General features: G+C 35.8%; 1 protein-coding gene across 1 annotated transcript; it reads left to right on the forward strand.

The window, feature by feature from the left end:
• Positions 1–1,529: 1,529 nt before the first annotated feature.
• Positions 1,530–21,767, forward strand: LOC126831628 (calpain-2 catalytic subunit). The gene is made up of 15 exons (XM_050562211.2): positions 1,530–1,618; positions 3,754–4,270; positions 5,947–6,078; positions 6,267–6,469; positions 8,530–8,707; positions 9,086–9,151; positions 9,495–9,583; positions 9,816–9,979; positions 11,762–11,964; positions 14,518–14,732; positions 15,265–15,344; positions 16,802–16,918; positions 18,421–18,500; positions 19,232–19,461; positions 20,310–21,767. Exons 2-15 carry the CDS (start codon positions 3,809–3,811, stop codon positions 20,326–20,328), a joined length of 2,238 nt encoding a protein of 745 aa, XP_050418168.1. The 5' UTR covers positions 1,530–1,618; positions 3,754–3,808; the 3' UTR covers positions 20,329–21,767.
• Positions 21,768–23,633: the final 1,866 nt, after the last annotated feature.

The raw sequence follows: 23,633 nt of genomic DNA on the forward strand, positions 1-23,633 counted from the left end.
GGTCTTACATAACGCATCTTTAATTTTCTTTAGGGGTCTTTGATAGTCGACATGTGAGTGGTCAGAGCACTCAGGACTTTCAGCTAGAATGTCCTGACCCCAGTTTCATAAAGCATTCTCAGAGTTAAGAATTTACTCAACTTTCAATCACTGTTTATGAGAAATATCTTTCATCCAGAAACACAAAAATTTGCACATAATTTCTTATTGATGTATTTGATACATTAAAACAACAAAGGGTTAACAGGCCCTGAGTTAACAAAGCATTCTCAGACTTAAGTTGAGAATATAATCAAAATTGTTTGCCTTATTTTAACTAATATACAGCCCTTTATAAAACTTTTGTTGTTTTAATGTATCAAATACATCAATAAGAAACTATGTGAAAAGTTTTGTGTTTCTGGATCAAAGATATTTCTCATAAACAGTGATTGAAAGCTGAGTAAATTTCTTAACTTAAGTCTGAGAATGTTTTGTGAAACCAGGGCCTTAATTCAACCTAGTCATGGGTTGTGATAGGAATCGTGGCTTGTCAATTGGTATGAAAAACTAAGGCCTGATCGTATACACATTAGCAGGCACATAAAAATAACGCTGGACAATTTGATGCAGAGGAGTGTCTAGGCAAAATTAATCTCTCTAGCATTGCACATGTGATCATAGAAATAATTTTAACCATATGTTAGTATCAAAATGACCAAATCATTGTGTTGATGAAATGTTAAACCCTATTCCATTCTTAAACGTTTCTTTTAACATCTACAGGTTTTACATAGTTTTAACCAAGCTAAAGCTAGACCTAAGTTAGATCTCCCTGTAGTGTAGCTCAGCCATAATGTGATGAGTTTGATATTCCATGCTACTAAATCTAAACTGGTTTTATGTTTCTTACATATATTCACCATCTGAATCATCCTCGGTATCATTAGTGGTCTCATTCCGTTCTGCTCCACTATACCCTGGGTTCTACAAACCAATCAAAAAACAGTGTTGCCTCATTGTTTACGTTCTCAACACTATACTGACTTGTTCGCTCGATTATGAGACTGTCAAAGAAGTGACATGCACACAAAAATGGGAAAGATGTTATTATGTAAGTTTTTATGTATTTAACGATTTTTTTCATTGGTCAATAAAAATAGCACAATGATCAGGAGCAGATAACTTGAATACGTATCTACCCCAAGGATGAACCCGGGGTTTAGTCAAGTGGAACGGAATGATACCACTGAGGATACCGAGGTATCTGAACCAGGTAAAGTTTTCAGATCAGATTTTAATTTTTTAAGGTTACATATTATCATTGAAATCTATATTTTAAATCATAAACGTATTTTGTTAATTCAAATGAAAAGTTTAAGTAGTGAATACTGTATTTGTTTCTACATCTATTGAATTTTTAAAAAAGATATGTGGACTGAAAATCAAGAGATTTGACTGGTGATAATTGGAGTTATCTCCCTTTAACCCTTCAACTTGAGATGGTTGACCGGATGTTTACGTCGTTGTCAAGTCGCACATGTCAAGATGTAAACATTGGCTATTAAATGTATTGATATGATATCAATAATGTAATGGGTTATTGATCAAGGATATCGATACCACGTCACAGTTCAAGGTTTTTATTTATATTATTTAAAAAATGGAGTGTTTTAAAAACAACTCTTGGATTCACAAATACATGGTCTACCACCATAATTTATAATATTAATATTATTATATAAAGTGCGACAATGGCCTTAGATTACCGTAATATATTTATTGATTTTGTTAGTCATTGAGTTGTATAATAATCGTGATTACTATGGGGAAATACAGAAAAAAATGTCCAGAAAAGCAGAAGCCCAATTTAAAAACTGGCAATCAATTCTTAATTCTTTATTGTAAATTTTTCATTTCCAATTAATAGATAAAATATGTTTCTTGTAGGCCAATTCATAAGAAATTTTTCATCCCTTGCAAACTACAATACGGTATTGTGAAAGATGAATTTTTAAAAAGAATAGACTATCAGTTCAAAAAATTGTTCAGTTCCATTCAGTAACCTGTTGACATATATGATGAACTGAAAACTTATAAGGGGGGTTGGATGGCCGAATTGTTAGCTTAAAGGCGCACTGTATCATAAGGTCTGTCATTGAGTCAACTGGCGTGGTTTCGAATCCCCGGTTGTACGTGACAAGGAGTAGAGTCGCCTGTCCAACCTCGTGGGTTTTCTCCGGGCCCTCCGGTTTCCCCCCACTGCTACTGCTACGGGCAAGCGAATTATTGAAATAAAATTAAACCATATGTTAGTCCCAAAATGACCTAGTTTGTGTCAAGTGGATGTTAAACCCTCCCTCCCTCCTCTCTCTCTCTCTCTCTCTCTCCCTCTCTGAAAACTTAAAGGGGCATTATGTAATATTTTGATAAAGAGCTGGACGTTCTCACTATAATATTTCAGAAATAGAGACCGGTAATGCAAAATGAAGATATTGAAAATTTCATTCAAATTGCTTTATCTTGAGCGGGTGTGCGTTGTTCATATAAGGTCTGTCATTTAGTCAGCTGGCGGGGTTTCAATTCCCCAGTTGTACGTGAAAAGGAGTAGGGTTTCCTCCCACTGCTAGACCCCAATCCACAAGCGAATTATTGAAATAAAATTGAACCATATGTTAGTCCTGAAATATGTGTCGAGTGGACATTAAACCCCATTCTCTCTCTCTCTCTCTCTCTCTCTCTCTCTCTCTCTCTCTCTTTATTTTGAGCACAGTTATCAATGGTTGTGGTTTTGACAAGATGTGTGCATTGATCGTAAATATTGTACTGGTCACTCAAGTCTTAGCCTCAGTTCTCCATTTTTGAATTAAATCATTAAATATCTGAACTGTTCTAATCTACTTAAAATCGGAGGCATCTGATGTCATCGGGACTGGATTATGGTCTTGTCATGTTAAAGATACTATCCGGTGTACAAACTTTGTGATTTGGCGATATATTTCGACTAAAAACATATTCAAACCAATTAATCTATCAAAAATTTGCTTCAAATCCATCTCAAAACTTTATTTTCGTAGGGAGATACCTCAAGCTATGTTAGAGGCCATGTCAGCCACCTCAATTCATTAAGGGAGGGTCCATTTTTCAGAATTTATTTTTCATTACTTATTTTCCACTTAATTATTTTCCGTCAACTTCTTTTCCCACCATTTAATTGCAGAGTCTTTTGTACTTTAACACCCCTCAATGTTCCCAAAACCGCCCAACTAGTCAAGCTAGCACACAAAAAGCTGGCAGACAACAGTCGGGTTGCCAATTAGTGATACACTGACATTTTTGCCCAGTGCTTGCCACATGGGTGTTTTTCGGGTAATCCGGTATTTGTCTAGTAAAATTGGGGGTCTATACTTTACATATATACCAAATTTGTCATACTATTATTGGAAATAACCACCTGATATTAATTACTTTCGAGACAATGTCTCTTTAATAAATGTCTAATTAATAATTCATATAACATTTAAGGCCCAAAGAGAGACGTGCAATAGACCGATTTAGTAGCTCTTACTTAATGCCTGTTTACCAAAATATACAGGTGACAATTCTATGGAATACAACTACTGTTTATTACTGAGTGATGTTTTGACTAGACATTGATAACAACTAGAGAAGCCTAGTCGAAACATCGCTCAGTTATAAGCAGTAGTTGTACTCCAATAGAATTGTATTCCAGTTCAATTACTAAATACCATTGAAACAATTTGTCAATTACAGATTCAGATGTATTATTAAAGGAACAGGGAGCTGAGATCAACATATTTTACAGAGGATGGGATGTGGAGGATCCACCCCAACTCGGGAAGATCGAGCAGGATATAATAATCAAAATGGTGGATACACTGATCCCTACCCTGACCCCTACTACCCTGAACAAAACGATAACGTTCATAAAGGTTTGACAGAATATATACCAGACAGCGCAGTAGAATACGTAGATGACATACTCAACGAGAGAGGTTATGAAGATGAAAGGGCACCTATTCCAAAGCCTCAACCTCGACATCCCAAAATTGACGAAACAGATAAATTGAAATCTGATTCGGTGGACTATAAACCAACGACAGTTGGAACATACGAAGCTTACCGTGATTTCCGTCATAGTGGTGAACCGTTTGATGACGAAGACCGACCGTCTGTTGCACCAGGAGAATTGTGGGTAGATGAAGGTTTTACGCTCTATGAAGCAATAAAAGGACCAGATAGCGAAGGTTTAGAATGGAAACGGCCATTTGTAAGTTTTGTTATGGATGTTCTCTCACTTGTGTTTTCATTACTCAGGGCTGTTAATACATATAACCTAGGCTGGCTAGTGTAGTCAGGTCTTTCTCAGACAACCAATAAGAATGCTCATATCACACAACTTTCAATTGAGACCAATAATTATAGCATCTCCATAAATAACAGGTGCACAACCAATCAGGTCAGCAATATTATGGGGCTAGAACCACTTACCTAGGCTACAGTTTTTAATAGGCCTGGTTCTGCAAGGGTGTATTTTTATATCAGTGTCCACTTGTCAGTAAATTGGTCTCTCAGTGAGTAAGGCGTTGACTTACTTAACTTACTAACCAATAATCTCATGTTCCATCCCAGTGTTGGCCATGAAAGTTTCCAGGGATTTTTACCTTGTCAGTTTTACCTTGTCAGTAATGCAGCACAGAGGTCCTGGCTAGGGCAGCGTTTGGTCTTAGGATGATATGAAGAACCAAGGTCCTGGCTAGCGCAGCGTTGAGTCATTTGGATGATACGAAGAACTGAGGTCCTGTGTACATGTTCAAATGCACATAAAAGAACCCTTAACAGTTGGAATTCACTTGCTGTCTTGGCAAGATTTTCCTCATAAAATCCATATGGCTTATGCTCATCTTCATTAGAAGGGCGCAATATAGCCCGGTTGGAGCTGACATGTCATTAAACAACATTTCATTCATTATATAAAGCAGTTTTATTTCAGTGTGTTGGTAAAATGGGGGGAAGGGTGGGGGGAGATTCACACGTTTTATCATACGGTCTGTCATTTAGTCAAATGGTGTGGTTTTCATCCCAAGCTTCTGCAGGACAAGCAGTAGGGTAACCTGCAGGACAAGCAGTAGGGTAACCTGCATGCCCAACACAACCCACAAGCAGTAGGGTAACCTGCAGGCCCAACACAACCCACAAGCAATTCATCCCGAGCTTCTGCAGGACAAGCAGTAGGGTAACCTGCATGCCCAACACAACCCACAAGCAGTAGGGTAACCTGCAGGCCCAACACATACCACAAGCAAATTATTGGAATAAAACTCATGCATATCTTAGTCCCGAAATGACCATTTTGACTCGATTAAATGTTGACTCCTCTCCCTCCCCTCTCTGGGCATGTAGGCCTACAGAAAAATTTTGGACTGGTAAGATTTTAAAGTTACTATTAAAGGCCCTGGAAGTGCCCTATAATGTTGGAGCCACGGTGGCTAGGTGGTTAAGACGCTGGATCGTTAGCCTGGAGGTCGGGTGTTCGATCCCTGCATTGGCCGAGAAAGTTCATCTGGATTTTCCGACGTGGTTTCCCCTTGTCAGTGGTGCAGAACGGAGGGCCTGACAAGGACAGCTGCCTAGTCCTTCGGATGATACGAAAAACCGAGGTCCCGTGTATACATTGGAATGCACGTAAAAGATCCTTTGGCAGTTGGAATTTGATATAAGAGTAGGCGATAGTGCCGCTGCCCGGGCAAAATTTCCCTCATAGCACACTGTATGGCGTATGCCCGTCTTCATTAGCCCAGTATAGGAGCAGAACAGTAGGACGTTAAACCCCATTTCATTTCATTTCATTTCCCTATAATGTTTCAAATATAAAAACTTTAATTTATTATTTTTATATTTATTATCTTTTACCAAACCATAATTTTGTTTATTTTTTCTGGTCAGGAATTTTGTGAGAGTCCTGTGTTGTATTCTGATGGTACAACAAGGTTTGATATAGGTCAAGGGTCAGCTGGTACTTGTTGGTTTCTATCTATGGTGGCAAGTGTCTCGGAAAAAACAGAACTTTTAAAGAGAGTAAGTGTGGTACATTTAATATATCATTTATATTTGTTTGGTGGACTTGGTCTTCAGTATATTGCTATGGTTACCGAGAAGAGACAGGAAATCTGCATTATGACCTAAATGTAGTAATATTTGTTCGTTAGTTGAGAACATATTACAATAGTTAATGTCTGTTAATGATCAGAATCTATTGGTTTCAGGTTATTCCACATGACTCATATAGATTTAACACAGATCGATATGATGGTATTTTCTACGCTAAATTCTGGAGATTTGGACAGTGGGATAATGTTTTTATTGATGATTTTTTACCGGTTATTTACGGTGATCAACTGTGGGGAGCGAAATCTGCTACTGATAAAAATGAGATGTGGGTTGCCTTGTTAGAAAAGTCATTTGCCAGGTAAGATAATCTGTGAGTCAGAAGGATTGTTTTAAGGTCAAAGATCATGAAGATATTTGTTGCGTCAGTCAACGTGTGTGCATTGGATCGTAAGGACTGTCCTTGAGTCAAGTGGCAAGGGTTTCGATTAGGGTCACCTCAGAACTTGTGGGTTTTCTTCAGGTCATCCAGTTTCCTCTCGCTGCTAAAAACTTCTACACGCAAGCGAATAATTGAAATCAAATTGAACTGTTTGTTAGCCCCAAAATGACAGAGTGTGTCGAGTGGACGTTAAACCCCATCTATCTCTCTTTCTTCTTTATGGTACGTACAATTAGAGATACATTAGTTAAAAGTTTAATAAAGAGTTGGCCATTCTTGCTATAATAATTCAAAAATAGATGATAAAAAAAAATTAAAATAAAAGTCAAATAACTTACTTTATTCTGAATGGAGTTATCAGTGTTTGAAGTTTGAACTAGAATTAAATAGGCATTAACTGTGTCTGCACCAGTGATGGGATTTCAAAATTTTAGTTATCTGACATTTTCTTCCCGAAAATAAAGGGACATAACTCTTATCGTTATTTAAGGAGACGTTTTCAAACCACAATTAAGAATCACGTTTCAACAAAATATTCAAATTCATACGTAATAAAAAAAAAAAAGGTGCACCTCATGATTTTTCATATTTAATTCCCGTACGGTATTCAAATTTATGTCAATAATATTCCTAAAAAATTACATGACATCGTAATACCATAGAATGAAAGCGTGCCGACTACTGCCCATCCGTTACCCGGTTTCAAATTCCCCCCATATTACCGTATTTTTCGGGTCATAAGTCGATACATTTTTCAGCAAAGTCAGGCATTCATCTTATACTCTGTTTCGATTTATATACGGAAGGTAAAAAAAATGACATCCCGAAATTTATTTGGCCGTAAACCGTAGTAATAAAAAACGTCGCTCTAACACAACAAGCGAGTGACACCAACTGCTAAATAATCCCATTCGACTCTATCGTCTAAAACAATTACCGTAACTACTTACGTTATTCCAATCGAAATATTCGTCAACATTTCTTAGCATGTTTATTTATTTATTTTAAAACATAAAATAATCTTGTCTCGCAAGATTTCTACTTTCATTTTGCTGTGTGTGTGAAATAGCTTTATTTAACTTCGGCTTCCACTGAAGAAATATCACAGACAAGTTATCGGACACAATGTATATTGATTTGCGGTGTTATATACTATTAGGATATGTGACATCTATGACTAATGTCTACGGCCGACATCAAGCAGATTAAAACGTGAGACAATGGTTAATCACGTAGATTAAGTTTATTGGATTGATATATAGTCCGACAAAGGAGAAGCAATGACTTCTGTTCAGGATTGAATTGATGAATTGTCCGACAAAGAATTAAGTCAGCCAATCAAGGCAGATTAAGTAGTAAATCAAGGTAGGTGTATAGGCGGCATAAAACGATAAATACGTTGATCACTTAATTACCTAATCAATCCAGCCTATCATCAACGATAATCGGGTTGAGTGGTAGTTATGCACTCAGTACACTATATTAATTTTGGAATTTTGAATATTATTTACCATGTCTTGATGTCCGATTGGGCATATTCCTGGTTGAACAATTTAGGGCGTTTGGAAAATAGCGTCGGACATGTCCAGAATATACGGACAAAATCACATCATTGGTCTGCACCGTCTACGAAAATTGCCAATTGTTTGATTGACAGACTACAACCCCACCCACATATTCTCGATTATCAAGTAACATTCTCAATTGCTGTGGTACCCTCGCTTGACGTCAGTGACTAACACTAAACATCAGCTTGATCAGCCATTTATTGATTTAATTTTAAATGGACGACTGTTTAAATCCAAACTGTACCCAAGCCATCCATGAGTCTACAGATTTGTTTTTGAGCTTGTCTTGTAAACAAAGATCTAATTAATAATTTCTATAACATCTGAAGCCTAAATAAAGACTTGCAATAGACAGATTTAGCTTGTGCATAATGTTGGTTTAAGATTGTAAAGTGTATTTTCTATTTTCAGATTATTTGGTGCATACAATGAAGTATATGGTGGCCAACCTGGTGATGCCTATTTAGCTCTAACAGGTGGTGTTGTCGAGAGAATTGACTTTGACGAGAAAAAGATCAGACCAGAAAAACTCTTTCAACGGGTCAAAAATTCTCTACAGAGTCGTTCCCTTGTGTCCTGTGTTGTTCCTGTAAGTATAGAAAAATACACGAGAACCAAGGTGCCTCATTGAATAAGATGTTGACTCGCTAACCTGGACATCTGTCCTGTGTTCGATCCCAGTGTTGGCCTAGACAGTTCATCAGGATTTTACAGTGTGGCTCCCCCTTGTCAGTGATGTGGGATGGACTGTCTGACAAGGGACACTGTATAGTTGTTCGGATGTTACAAAAAAGCGATGACTATATTATATCTATCTGTCTATGGTGAATGTATAATTTAATAGTTGAGGAGGAGTGTGATGACTATACATGTATATATGTATAGTTTATGTTGAGATATATTATTAAAGTTCAGGAGGAGTTATTATATTATATGGTTTATGTTGAGTTATCATATTATATTTCAGGAGGAGTATGATGAAGTAATGGGTTTAATTGGAGGCCACGCCTACTCTTTAAATGGAACAGCTATGGCAAGTTATTTTTATTTTTTTGGCTAAGTAGTCTACATGAGAAATGTTGCAACAAGGATTGTGTGTCTCATCTGTACCGAGATTTCACCATTATAACATTTCTACAGAGTGATGATCACCACGTTATTAGTGTTTGCGGAAATTTTGTCATTAAAGGAAATTACTATAATCTGGGAAAGAACATATATAGGCTTTGTCTGTTGTTCAATCTTTTCAAATGAATAAAATATTGTTTAAACTAAAATTACTATAATATGTTAGTTAGTATCATATGATTAAAGTTTTGTGTTGACATGTTCCGTTAATTTATTTCAATATTTATGTCATGATTTTATCAATCTAGGTTCAAACGGGAAATGGTGAAAACGTACGTCTGGTTCGTGTGAGGAATCCATGGGGTCACACAGAATGGAACGGAGCTTGGAGTGATGGGTATGTGATATAATATATCAGCTATATTGTTCACCTGGTTATTCAGATACTGCTTACATTGTTGGTTTGGAAACTTGTCTCCTAAACAAAGATTACTGAATTGAACCATGTGTTAGTCCTTTGTGGTTTGTGTTGAGTGGATGTTAAACCCCATTTGGCTCTCTCTCAAATATATCTGGGAACAGCTGTTTTAATGCCAGGAATAATCCCCATTCTATATATTCTACTATAGGAGTGCTGAATGGCAGCAGTTACCTCCAGGAACTGTAGAAAATCCAGTAAAAGATGATGGCGAGTTTTGGATGGCATTAGAAGATTTTCTACAATATTTCTCCCAGTTAACAATATGTTCGATAACACCAGATATAGATTGTGATGGTAGTGCAGATTGTCTCAGTAAGTTCTTCACAATCCATCATCATTTTCATGTCCCCATTTATTTCCTTATTACTTTAGCCAAAAAAGCTTTGAGTAATTCGTATTCTGAATATTCTGAATTACAACATCAATCAGCCGTCCCGTCATTTACATTGAATCAATATTGTATAATCAGGCCTTCAATCGTTGGGGTGTGAAGCCACAAAAGATTAACAAGCAATAAACCAATCAATTATCAGTGAGATTAAAACTCGCTTGCATAGGTCTTTAATTGTTGATTACTTTGATAATTGGTAAAAGAGCGCTTGGTATTTGATCTTAGTTTCTCACGTCAAATACAGTGACATTATATATAAATTTCTGCGATGAAGAATCATTATACAATATTGTGCTCAAAATGTTTATCATTTTTAAAGGGAATAACGTTCTGGGAATTCAAAGCTACATTATAATAATACTTCTGGTTTTCGAAGTAACAATAATACTTCCGGTTTTGAGAAAACTGAGTATTCCGACACACAATATTGGATCGTGGTCAATCTGGAAAATATCTTTCCATGTTTATATCCACAATTCTAACCCTAACCCTTCAGAATAGTTTTAGCCACAATCCACCATTTTTACAGCTTCAATTTGTACGTTTGACATGTAAATTGTAAACCTACCCCTAACTCTAACCCTAGAAAGATATTTTCCAGATCAACCAAGATCTAGTATTGTATTATTCTGACATTCTGCGTAATCCAACATAATGTTGTTATATAGTGATAAGTCTAGTTACATAAGTAGTTAATTGTGGTCTGAATCTTAGTTAAGCTTGAAAGAGTTACCTTCCTTTAACTGTCTTTGCCTTTGATTTATAAAAAGAATTATTGATGTTTCTACTTTGTATGAGTGATCTGCCCTTGGGGGAAGAGAATAAACATGTGGATCATTGAATGGTGTTTTCTTTATTGAGAGTTAAAGATTGAGAAATAGTGACACCCCCAGTGGGATTAAACCCACATAACATGGTGGAGACGCCAGATCTTTCCCTGAAGTAACTTTATAGTCATTGAATTTGAGTGGATGCCATGACTTTTCTTCGATTGAATTGGATTTGATTTTTATTTTGTGCCAGCCAAACTCGCCTGGTTTGAGTCAAGCCCAGCTTTAACTTTTCAGGCTGCTTACAGCTTAATTAGGCCTATCACTGTGAATATTCGCATTGTCATTGTGTGAAAAGACAATTATTGTGCCTATTTGTGGTTGCAGTTTGACTTTGTTCAAGAACATTTTTATCATTTTCATTGTGAAATTTTGGTGAGGTATCCTAGTTCGTTTGTAGTATTCCACTTCATTGAATTATTAGCCTAGATCTAGACATGAACACTGCCAAGAATCAGTTAGACCTAATTTAGCCTGTCATGCCTTTTATAAACATTAAAGCAAAGATGCAGTAATATGAATGATGACGAATGAAAATGATTACAAACTTTTGTGTAGATGAGCTCAGATCAGATCTTATTTACAAGCTGAACAATTTCAACTTCCAGTTTTTAAAATCATTGAATGTGTGCTGTGTCCAGTGACATTTGATTCATTTTCAACTCCCTAGCGATTCCTGTTATAATTCCTACGCTGTATGTGGATCTGGTCTCCAGGATCTCATGGAATATTATTTCTATGGAAATTTAGTATGTCATTGTTTGCACATTACTTTTTTACTAGCATGAATTCCTTGTTTCAAAATAACATTATATTTTTGTATAGGTCATGTGATGTATATATTTGTATCATGTGATGTGTATATTTGTGTAGGTCATGTGATGTGTATATATGGTGAATGGAAGGGAGAGACAGCAGCAGGTTTTCCTGATCGTGTCAATAATCCACGGTATATATTTACTGTTGGTAACGAAGGTATGACAGGTGATGGTATGATACCGATAGTTATACAAGTTATACAGAGGACAGTACATAGAAAGGCTGACAGGTTCTCTATTAGATGTGATCTATATCAGGTAAGTTCTAACTATAACAGGTTCGCTATTAGATGTGATCTATATCAGGTTGGTTCTAACTATAACAGGTTCGCTATTAGATGTGATCATATCAGGTTGGTTCTAACTATAACAGGTTCGCTATTAGATATGATCTATATCAGGTTGGTTCTAACTATACTATTCAAAAAAAGTAGGGGATATTTGATTTTGGGGGCATAATACTAAAATATGCAAATAACTACGAAAAAGGTCACTATAGAACCTAACAGAAGAAACATTTCCAGTTACATGTGACGCCCAAACGCACCAATAGCTACCGCATGGAATGCAGGTGATGCTTGGGATCATCATGGGGGTCCAACCCAAGATTTGCACGACTCTGACTTTGAATGTTACAGTCATTGTGGCATTGAATTCCAGGGTGGAAACATCAGTTTAATTGTTTTAGTGACCAGAAAACAAATTTTGATATGTGTCGGCTTACCCAAAATGAAAGGTTACGTGCCCTTGGCATGCTACAGATCGGCACAACACAGGCGGTTGTGGCGCGGACTATGAATGTTTCTCAGTCTGTCATAAGCAGGCTATGGTCCAGATACCGTGATACACAATCTGTACAGGACAGACCACGCTCAGGTCAACCAAGGGCGACAACTCAAGCCCAGGATCGATTTATCCGTACCTTGGCCTTGAGAAATCCTGTCATCACAGCAAATCAGATCAGCGCTCGTCTTCAAACAGACACTGGTGTGAGAGTGAGTGGCCAGACGATTCGGAATCGACTGCATAGGGGTCACCTTTGCGCCCGACGTCCTCGCGTGATCCCTTGTTTGAGAGATCATCACATTCAGGCAAGACGTCGTTGGTGTAGGGATCGTCAACACTGGGATAATCGACGCTGGAGCAATGTGATGTTTTCAGATGAGTCAAGGTTCACTGTTGATTTTTTGGACAGACGTAGGAGGGTGTGGCGTCGTCGAAACGAGCGCTTCCAAGACGTTAACGTCATCAGACATGATCGATTTGGGGGTGGTTCTGTTATGGTGTGGGGAGGCATCACTGTTGCTGGAAGAACGGCTTTACATGTTGTTGCAGGGCGTGTTACAGGCCAGTACTACCGGGACAACATCTTGGCAGTCCATGTTGTGCCGTTCGCACGACGTCATGGCCGCCGTTTCATCTTCCAGGATGACAACGCAAGATGTCACAGGGCCAGGATCGTTACAGGTTACCTCCAACAACAGAACATCACCACATTACCTTGGCCAGCACTGAGTCCCGACCTCTCCCCCATCGAGCATGTCTGGGACATGCTTGGACAGAGGTTACGTCAACGTCAACAACGTCCTGCCAATGTCCAAGAACTTGCTGCTGCGTTGCAATAGGAATGGGACAATCTGGACTAAAATGACCTTAGACGTCTCATTAGGAGTATGCCACGTCGGATCAATGCTTGTTTGGCAAACAGAGGAGGATTTACCCGTTACTGACTTGGTTGTGATGCTGTGGTAACTTTGCTGTTTGACCCCGGGTATCATTTTACCCTTATAATGGTCAGTCTGTGCCTTACTTAGTCTAACAATCATTTGGAATAAATCGATGAATGTGAACTTCATTTCATTTTGTCATTTGTTTCTTCGTCAGTTTCATTAGGTGACTTTAATAACACTTAAAAATCAAATATCCCCTACTTTTTTTGAATAGTATATAACAGGTTCGCTATTAGATGTGATCTATATCAGGTTGGTTCTAACTATAACAGGTTCGCTATTAGATGTGATCTATATCAGGTTGGTTCTAACTATAACAGGTTCACTATTAGATGTGATCTATATCAGGTTGGTTCTAACTATAACAGGTTCGCTATTAGATGTGATCTATATCAGGTTAGTTCTAACTGTGATATACCTGGAAGGAAACTTGTTCGCTTTGTTGATAGAAGTTTCTCTGTCGCAGCTCCTCCACTTAGGAATCAACTACCATCCAGAATCAAAGAATCTGAAACTTTTACTGTTTTCAAATCACAGCTAAAGACTGATTTATTCAAACTATCTTATCCATTAACAGAACACAGATTACATGGGAAACAATCACTGTTTTTATTCTAAAATCATAACGAATTGACAAGTATCCTTTTATCGTTATCAAGCACAATTGATAACGATAAGAGGATGCTTGTCGAAACGTCGTGCTTTTAGAATAAAACTAGTGATTATATCCCATGTAATCTGTGTTCTGTTAATGTGTTTCCCAATTGCTAAATGCCACTTAAAGATTATCTTATCCAGATTACTAACTTTTATTTTTGAGCTTGCATTTTATGGATGAAGTATAGCGCATTATAAATATACATATTGGATATTATTACGACCCTGATTTACGAGATTTTTCATGATGCTCTCGACGTACCTGCAGAGCTAAACAGTTCACAGGTTATATAAGTGACAGGATGTCCATAAATAAATTTGTAATATCATGTCATCAAGTTATACACAGAAACTGACCAGACAAAAACCTTTATTACTTTCTTTTCTAAAAATCTGAAATATCTTTCTGTGCTATTATCTTCAGGTATCTGGAGAGAAATTGGCGTCGGTGCCATCGTATGTTTTAGAGATGGAAGGTGGAGATGACGAGACCAATGTTTATTCACCAGAAATACAGACGACTCACAGACATCACGTGAAACCAGGGAAATACGCTGTTATACCTTCGTGTATTGAACCAGGACAGGAAAAAGAATTTTTAGTCCGAATTTTTTCTGTTTCTCCTCTTCAAGATGTCAGGTAAGAATATAAAAGAATTTAACCTTTAAAATGCAATAAATACGATGTACTATTAACCAAATGTGATGTATCCTATCAAAAATCGATGTCTGTCAATTGATGTCCAATTGTCCAAGCAGTGAAAAGTGTCAGGACACACTTGATTTAATGATTGGTGTTACATGGAATGTAAATCAGATGGCTAGAGTATTACTCTGAACACTGTCCCACTTACTCTGAACACTATTCCTCTTACGCCAAACACTGTCCCACTTTTTTTCTTTTTTTTAAACAATATTTTATATAATAAATATAGGATACGATAACAAGCTTTATCAGCTTATATAAAATCGCTTCCTTTTGTTAGAAATTGTCACATTCTTAACTGTCAAACTTTGAAGTAAAAGCCCTCTTTGGACTTTACAATCAATTGGGTGGGCTGTACAATATATTGGACTGTACAATAGTTTGGACTGTACAATGGACTGGACTGTACAACAGACGGGACTGTACAATAGGTTGGATTGTACAATAGAATTTTATATTTTTACAGAGAAATGTCAAGAAGTGCTGTAATTATGTCATGTGAGCAGGAGAAAGTTTTACAATATAATGGACAAGAACTTACATTAGGTTTGTATTTCATCTTGTAAACAATTAGAAGCCACGGTGGCTAAGTGGGTAAGATGCTGGCTGGCTAGCCTGGAGGTTGCGTGTTCAGTCTCTGCATTGGCCGAGAAAGTTCATTGGGATTTTCCGGCGTGGTTTCCCCTTGTCAGTGGTGCAGGACGGAGGGCCTGACAAGGACAGCAGTCTAATCATTTGGATGGGATACCTTGGCCTGCACGTAAAAGATCCCTTGTCAGTTGTAATTTGATATAAGGGTAGGCAATAGTGCTGCTGCCCGGGCAAAATTTCCCTCATAACATACTCTGTATTCAGGTGGGAGGCATGGTGGCTGAGTGAAGAAGGGGCTTACAAGTCAAGGATCATGGTTTCAATCCTCTGACATGATATAGCTTTATGCCAATAATTATGCGAGGAACCCAGAGAAAACTCACAAGATCTGGCAGGCGACTCTATTCCTTGTTACATAACATACCAGTGGAGGTTCAAACCAAGGACTGTTTAAACTATATTATTCATGATTTGGACACTCAATAGTTACAGATAGAAATGTGACTATATATTTGATTGGTTGTTTTATTACAGATAGATGTATGACTATATTTGATTGGTTGTTTTATTATAGATAGATGTATGACTATATTTGATTAGTTGTTTTATTATAGATAGATGTATGACTATATTTGATTGGTTGTTTTATTACAGATAGGTGTATGATTTGATTGGTTGTTTTATTACAGATAGGTGTATGACTATATTTGATTAGTTGTTTTATTACAGACAGATGTATGACTAGGGCTGTGTCGATATATCGATACACCGATATGTATCGATACGTTCCAGCTATATTTATATGGCCGTATCGCCCGTATCGTTGAAAATATTATTAAGTTAAGAAAGACCATGAATTGAAGCCTACGTGACGAAATAAGACGATCTCGGCATGGTTTGCCAATCGAGCGGCTTCCACGCCGCGTATGAATTCCAGGTACCGGTAGATATTATAATAACTGGATCATACATTGATGGATTCATTGACCAATTGTTAGGTTAATTTAAATCTTCATTGAATATTATCCCCTGATAGAACACCGAATACACCGAGAAACAATCATTTAATAATATATTAATGTATCGACACAGCCCTATGTATGACTATATTTAATTGGTTGTTTTATTACAGATAGATGTATGACTATATTTGATTGGTTGTTTTATTATAGATAGATGTATGACTATATTTGATTAGTTGTTTTATTATAGATAGATGTATGACTATATTTGATTGGTTGTTTTATTACAGATAGATGTATGACTATATTTGATTGGTTGTTTTATTATAGATAGACGTATGACTATATTTGATTGGTTGTTTTATTATAGATAGATGTATGACTATATTTAACTGGTTGTTTTATTATGGATAGATGTATGACTACATTTAATTGGTTGTTTTATTATAGATAGATGTAGGACTATATTTGGAGAATGGAGGCAAGGTATGAATGCAGGAGGACAGGTGTCAAATAGAGAAACTTTCAGTACAAATCCACAGTTTTATTTTACAGTACCTAATTCAGGTAAAACAACTTTGAACTCATATTCATTTTTTAGCATTTAATGAAAGAAAACAAAATCAAAACAGCAATGCTAAATAATCTCCCGGAATGGATTCCGTTAAATTTAAAACAAGTCTGTCTATTAGATTGTGCGAAACAAAGATGCTGGTGAGCTTGTTTACATAGGGAGCAGCGTAGATCGATGGAATTTCAATTCATTATATCTTTGTTTCGGATGGGACGAAAAACCGAGGTCCCGTGTACACATTGGTGTGCATGTAAAAGATCCCTTGGCAGTTGGAATTCGTTTTAAGAGTAGGCCATAGTGCCGCTGCCCGGGCAAAATTTCCCTCATAGCACACTGTACGGCGTATGCCCGTCTTCATTAGCCCAGGTTAGGAACAGAACAGTAGGACGTTAAACCTCATTTCATTTCATTTATCATATCTTTGTAAATACTAAACAGTATTAACTAATGTTTGGTGTGTCATTCATATTAGAGATTCAACTTTTACATTATTGTAGTTTGCAAGGGATTCTATAATGCTAAAATCATGTTCAGAGTTTTTAACGCAAAGTTGGGATTATTCAGGATGTACAGTAATAGTGAGTGCAGTGGAACTGCACAATTACCCAAAACATATCCACGGACAAGACACAATACGCAGAAATCACAAACAAACGAACATATCAAATTAAGTGAATGGATCCAGGGGCTAGCCGTAAGCGTCCACTGGGCTGTACAGTCCCGGGCCTGTAGTGATAGACTTCACTCAAAATTGAATACAAACAATCAGGAATATAACCCAGAGAAAACCATTATGTAATACCAGCATGCGTCATGATCTGCTATATGCCACATGAAATATGAATGTAAGCATATTGAAGTAAAATTTAAATGTAAACTATCTCGAAAGACAGCTGACTGAATGATGTGACATAAAAGGCGGTAGGTTACCAAATGACGTCAAAAAGTATAAATGGCATAATACTAAGCACACTGTCCATAATTATGCCCAGCACAGGTCCAAATCACCCAGCATTGGTCCACAATACCCAGCACAGGTCCACAACACCCAGCAATGCCAGCATAGCCCCACAACACCCAGCACAGGTCCAGTACAGGACCACAACACCCAGCATAGTCCCACAATACACAGCACCAGTCCACAACACCCAGTATAGTCCCACAACACTCAGTATAGTCCCACAACACCCAGCACAGGTCCAGTACAGGACCACAGCACCCAGCATAGTCTCACAACACACAGCACATTCCACAACACCCAGCATAGGTCCACAACACCCACCCATTTATATAATGGATCATGGATATTTATATAATGGATCATTGATATTTATATTTATATAATGAATCATGGATATTGTATATTTATATAATGTATAAATGTATAATGGATCATGGACATTTATATAATGGATGATGGATATTTATATAATAGATGATGGATATTTATATTTATATTATGGATGATGGGTATTTATATAATGAATATTTTCAGGTGAATTAGAACCAGTTGTATTTCATGTTATGCAGGAGCAGGATGATAATAAATCTCCAGTTGGTCTACGACTTTTCCCGGTAAATATGTGCTTTATGTTATTATAATATGGTTTATAATTATGTGAATTACACAAAATAGAGTAAGCTGATGTCATACAAAAATAAATTCATCTCATTTTAGCTAACATCTAGCATTTGCTTAATATTCCAGAACGTTCACCATCAATGCTATCTCTCTCTCTATCCAGGCCCGGTCTCACAAAGAATTCTTAGACTTGAGTTAAGAATTTACTCAACTTTCAATCACTGTTTATGAGAAATATCTTGGATCCAGAAACACAGAAATTTGCACATATACAGTTTCTTACTGATGTATTTGATACATTAAAAAAATAAAAGTTGTATAAAGGGCGATTTCTTATTTAAAATAAGGTGAACAATTTTGAGAATGAGGTCTTACAAGTATAGTGTTGCCTATTCATTCAGATGAGACAGAAAAACACGAGATCCACACATGTATATATTTGTGTACAGTTGAAAGAAACCTCGATAGAAATCAAAGAAGACAACGTGACAATGCTGCTGTCTGGGCAAAATTCTCCTGCCTTGGATTACTTGAAATATCCCTTGAAATGTAAAAACTACGATAAATGATTGAAATGTTTTGTTGACATGGTTAAAACCGTGAGTGATCTGTAACAATGCTACTGTCTGGGCAAAATTCTCCTACCTTGAAATAAAAACTAGGATAAATGACTGAAGTCTTTTGTTGATATTTAACCATCAGTATTTTTACTTTATTTTTGCAGTATAATGGATCTGTATCACTACCTCTTGATGTTGATTACATGTATAATGTCTACGAAAGTAGTCCCCAGAATATAGACGGACAACAGGGAAAGTTTGTGGTGACGTGGGATTTAGATGTTAAGTATGTTTTACCTGCAGGAGAATACATTGCCTTAATACACATGGACAAGCCAACAGATGAAGCAAAATATGCTCTAACTATCAAATCTAAACATGATTTAAATATCACGTAAGTAAACATTTTACTCTAGAACAGGTAAAACCAACTACTAACAGCCTAGTGAGCCTAATGGTAGTACTGGCCTGTAGATGGCACTTAATTTGTTCCCAGTAAAATAATGTTTGTCTCTCAACCCCTTCTCACTCACCCTAGATCACCAAGGCCCATTATTATGTTTAATTGATGGTTTGTAAGTATATATGTATTTTAATATTTAGTCAGTAACTGTTTTGTTAACCTGGGGATTAAAAGGATTTTTTTAAACATACATTATGCAAAGGCTAAATCTGCCTATTGCAGGTCTTTCTTTAGGGCTGAAATGTTATATAAACTGTTAATTAGACATTTATTAACAAAACAAGACCATAATCAACTCTCGATGGCATCGGATACTCAAGATTTTAACTAGATTAGAATGGTTAAACATTTGATTTAAAAATGTGAAAACGAGCCTAGGTCTCGAATATACCAGTGCCCTGGTTACCACAATGCACACATCTTGTCAAAACTACAAACAGTGATAACTTGGCTCAGAATAAAGTAATTTGAATGAAATTTTCAATATTTTCATTTTACATTATCTATTTTTGAGCTATTATAGCAAGAATGGTCAGCTCTTTATCTAAATCTTACTGAATGTATGTTTAAGGAGTGGGTGGGTGAGGGTGGTATAAGTTATCTTTAAGGAGTGGGTGGGTAAGGGTGAGGAAGGTATAAGTTATCTTTAAGGAGTGGGTGGGTAAGGGTGAGGAAGGTATAAGTTCACCATGGAGCAACTAACGATTTCGTGAGCAACAATGTATAAATTGATTATGAATTGTTATGATGTTGAACATGAAATTTTAATTTTATTTCAGTGCCTATCAAGCTGGTTAGTAAAATAAAGCAATAATTAACAACATTTCAACTTGAATTATTAACACAGGCTTAATGTTTGAGTTCTCCTAGATAATATGGACTTATTTAATTTCTAAATGCAACCACTTCCCCAGCCCCTTCACAATCCAGCTTCCTTAATTAATGATTCTAGTATAAATGCCATTAAATAACAAAACTTCCAGGAGGATTCATATATAATTTTATGATATTTGAACCAGGGCTGATGTTTCAACTCATATTTTATGATATTTGAACCAGGGCTGATGTTTCAAGTCATATTTGCCAATCTTGCCGATGTTACCTGTCAGTCAATTAAAAAGCCATAAAATTAAAATTTCAAAGCACAATAAATAAAGTTAAATTTATAGGTTAACTAAGAAGGGACATTTGTAAACATATATAAAAGCATTGGAATATGATAAAAATTGTTACATACTTAGGAAAGGAAATCATGTTTATACCAAGTAAACAAAATACATCAAAACTCGAAGTGACAGCCCTTATTTGCCCCCCCCCCCCTTGCCCTCCAATTCTTCCAATACAATTGTTTATGCAATCTCCATCATACAATCCTCATTGTAAACTATATCAATATGGGGATATATCATGGATAGTCAAACTATATCAATATGGGGATATATTATTATACAGAAGCCTGGTTTTAGAATCAAAGATGAAGAATCTCTGTATGTTGTTAAAATTGTTTGTTTCCTTCCATTTGTTGATATAATTATTATAGCCAAATATCATTATATTATTGTATTTTATTTATTTGTGTTCAGATATTTATATTATATGAGTGTTATTAAAATGAGATTCACCATCGAATCTCCAAATATATATAACTCATTTATTAAAGGGGTGATTCCAAATATGTTTAGTGAAATAAATGTGTTAATTCCTTGGGGAAGGCTCTTACACTGAACAGTGAATTTCCTGAAATAGGTTGCAATAAGTTTCAGACTGGTGCATCGTTCACTTGTAAACTACATTATTGCGAAAGTTTAATCTTTAATAAGAATATCAGTCCAAAAATGGTTCAGTTCAGTATTTAAGTTGAATTGATATTTGATTGATCTGTGCTGCCTGATATCCAATAAACCAGCTGCCATTTTGTTGTTTGCCCACATAATAGTGTGGCCTATGTTAAATCCGATTGAATCCTTGCTGGGATATTATCTAGGTATTTTGATTTGAGTTAATTAATTAATTAATTGTTAAATAATCAATATTTAGCGTGCATTACACCAGATACATTTTATATTTTATCGAAAATGCAAATGATCAAACCTTTAAGTGAATGGCTCGATATTTTGAGCTCAAACTTTCAGAGAGCCTAATTCTTCACATATGATCAAACCTTGAACTGCTCTTTTAAACTTTATAATTTGTTTTTAATCTCAAAATGTTATGTCTTCTAATTGTTAAGTTTATGTTTTTCTAATATATATATATATATATATATACACATCTGTGATATTTTTTTTATTTTTTAAAAAAAAAATGCTTTAATTGAAGTTTTATTATATTAATGAATTTGGGTCAAAACAAAAATCTGTTTTACCCTACAACTCTAATATATATTTATTTATTTCACCTTGAAATATTTTATGACATTAATACTAATATTGGTTTAAAATATATAATCCATGAGACATAATTAATTAAACATTACGATTCCGTCCTAGAAAAATTTCAAATCTTTTAAAAGAAAATAAGAACATTACAGAAATGAATTATAGTGTACAAGCCTATAATATTGTACCCAAAATTAAATACACTTCATATCCATTTTTATTTGTCAATAATGTTTTAAATATGTTGAAAATATGTTTATAGTTGTTGGCATATTTCTGATATTCTGTGCATAAAAGATTAATTTTATTATGATTAGTTATACAGTATTATAACTTTTAACATCACAAAACAGATACATCTAGTTGGATACCTACTGTAAACAGATACATTCATATAAATTACATGGGTATTATTTTACATAGTTATTGTCAAAATTCTACCTCAGTTTATTTTATAAATATCTAATTAAATGTTCCATGACTATAAATATTCCATGGGTAGTTATTTTCCCAACAAAACCATTGACATTGTTTTAATTAATTTCATTTTGAAGTGTGTTAATGAATTTGGTTTAAAAATGTACAATAAATTTATCCTCGCTTTGAGCACCTGCCACCCCCACCCCACCCCACCCCACCTTAGCCTTCCCGACATGGCATGCAAAGACTGTTTATACTCTGAGAGTCGACAATTCTAGTTTTTGATCTGCAACTGTGCCGTGTTAACCCAGAGGCAAGTAAGTGTACCATATGATATGCGACCCACATTTTCAAGCTCTCCACTGTAAGTGTTTCAACTTATCAATAACAATGTAGAAATTTAATTACTTTACTATGAAAGTAAAATATTTGTTTGTTGTAATATTTATGTGTATTTATAAAATTAGACCACAGTAATAACACATGTTACATTCACTGCACTAGCTTAAAGGACAATATTGGTGTCAGTCATTATAAAATATGTGATAGAGCTCGTTAAATACATCCCAAATATAATTTTAACACAGAGATCATTGGTACGATAGCTGAGTAACAAGCACGTGAAGAAACGGGAAGTGACGTCAAACATGACAAACATGAGTTGTCCTTCTATATAACAGACTGAAGTAACGAGCGGTAACAGACAGACGATCGAATTTCATTTCACTGATAATTCCGTTGAAGTTGAAAAGTTATTAGATGGGACGGTGAGAGGGTATCTCACAATTCAAAAATAGAATTGGCTGTCACTAGATAAGGGACACGGGAAAAATAGAAAAATCCCGTGCATTCCCCCGTTTTTATTCATTCTGTTCTTAATAAAAAACATGGTAATGCACGGACTTTTTCTAATTTGTTCGTTATCTTTTATCTACTGACAGCCAATTCTTTTTTTGAATTGTCAGATATCCTCTCATCGTCTCATATAACAACTTTTCATCTTCAACTGAAGTATCAGTGAAATGAAATTCGATCGTTTGTCTGTTACCGCTCGTTACTTCAGTCTGTTATATAGAAGGACAACTCGTGTTTGTCATGTTTGACGTCACTTCCCGTTTCTTCACGTGCTTGTTACTCAGCTATCGTAGCAATGATCTCTGTGTTAAAATTATATTTGGGATGTATTTAACGAGCTCTATAACATATTTTATAATGACTGACACCAATATTGTCCTTTAAGCTAGTGCAGTGAATGTAACATGTGTTATTACTGTGGTCTAATTTTATAAATACACATAAATATTA

The sequence above is a fragment of the Patella vulgata genome, chromosome 9, assembly GCF_932274485.2.
Source record: "Patella vulgata chromosome 9, xgPatVulg1.2, whole genome shotgun sequence".
Lineage (NCBI taxonomy): Eukaryota > Metazoa > Mollusca > Gastropoda > Patellidae > Patella > Patella vulgata.

Coding starts and splice junctions, on each gene's coding strand:
- LOC126831628 (XM_050562211.2), top strand. CDS start 3,809: ATGGGATGTGGAGGATCCACCCCAACTCGGGAAGATCGAGCAGGATAT. Junction 4,271..5,946: donor TAGAATGGAAACGGCCATTT/GTAAGTTTTGTT, acceptor TTTTCTGGTCAG/GAATTTTGTGAGAGTCCTGT. Junction 6,079..6,266: donor AAACAGAACTTTTAAAGAGA/GTAAGTGTGGTA, acceptor TATTGGTTTCAG/GTTATTCCACATGACTCATA.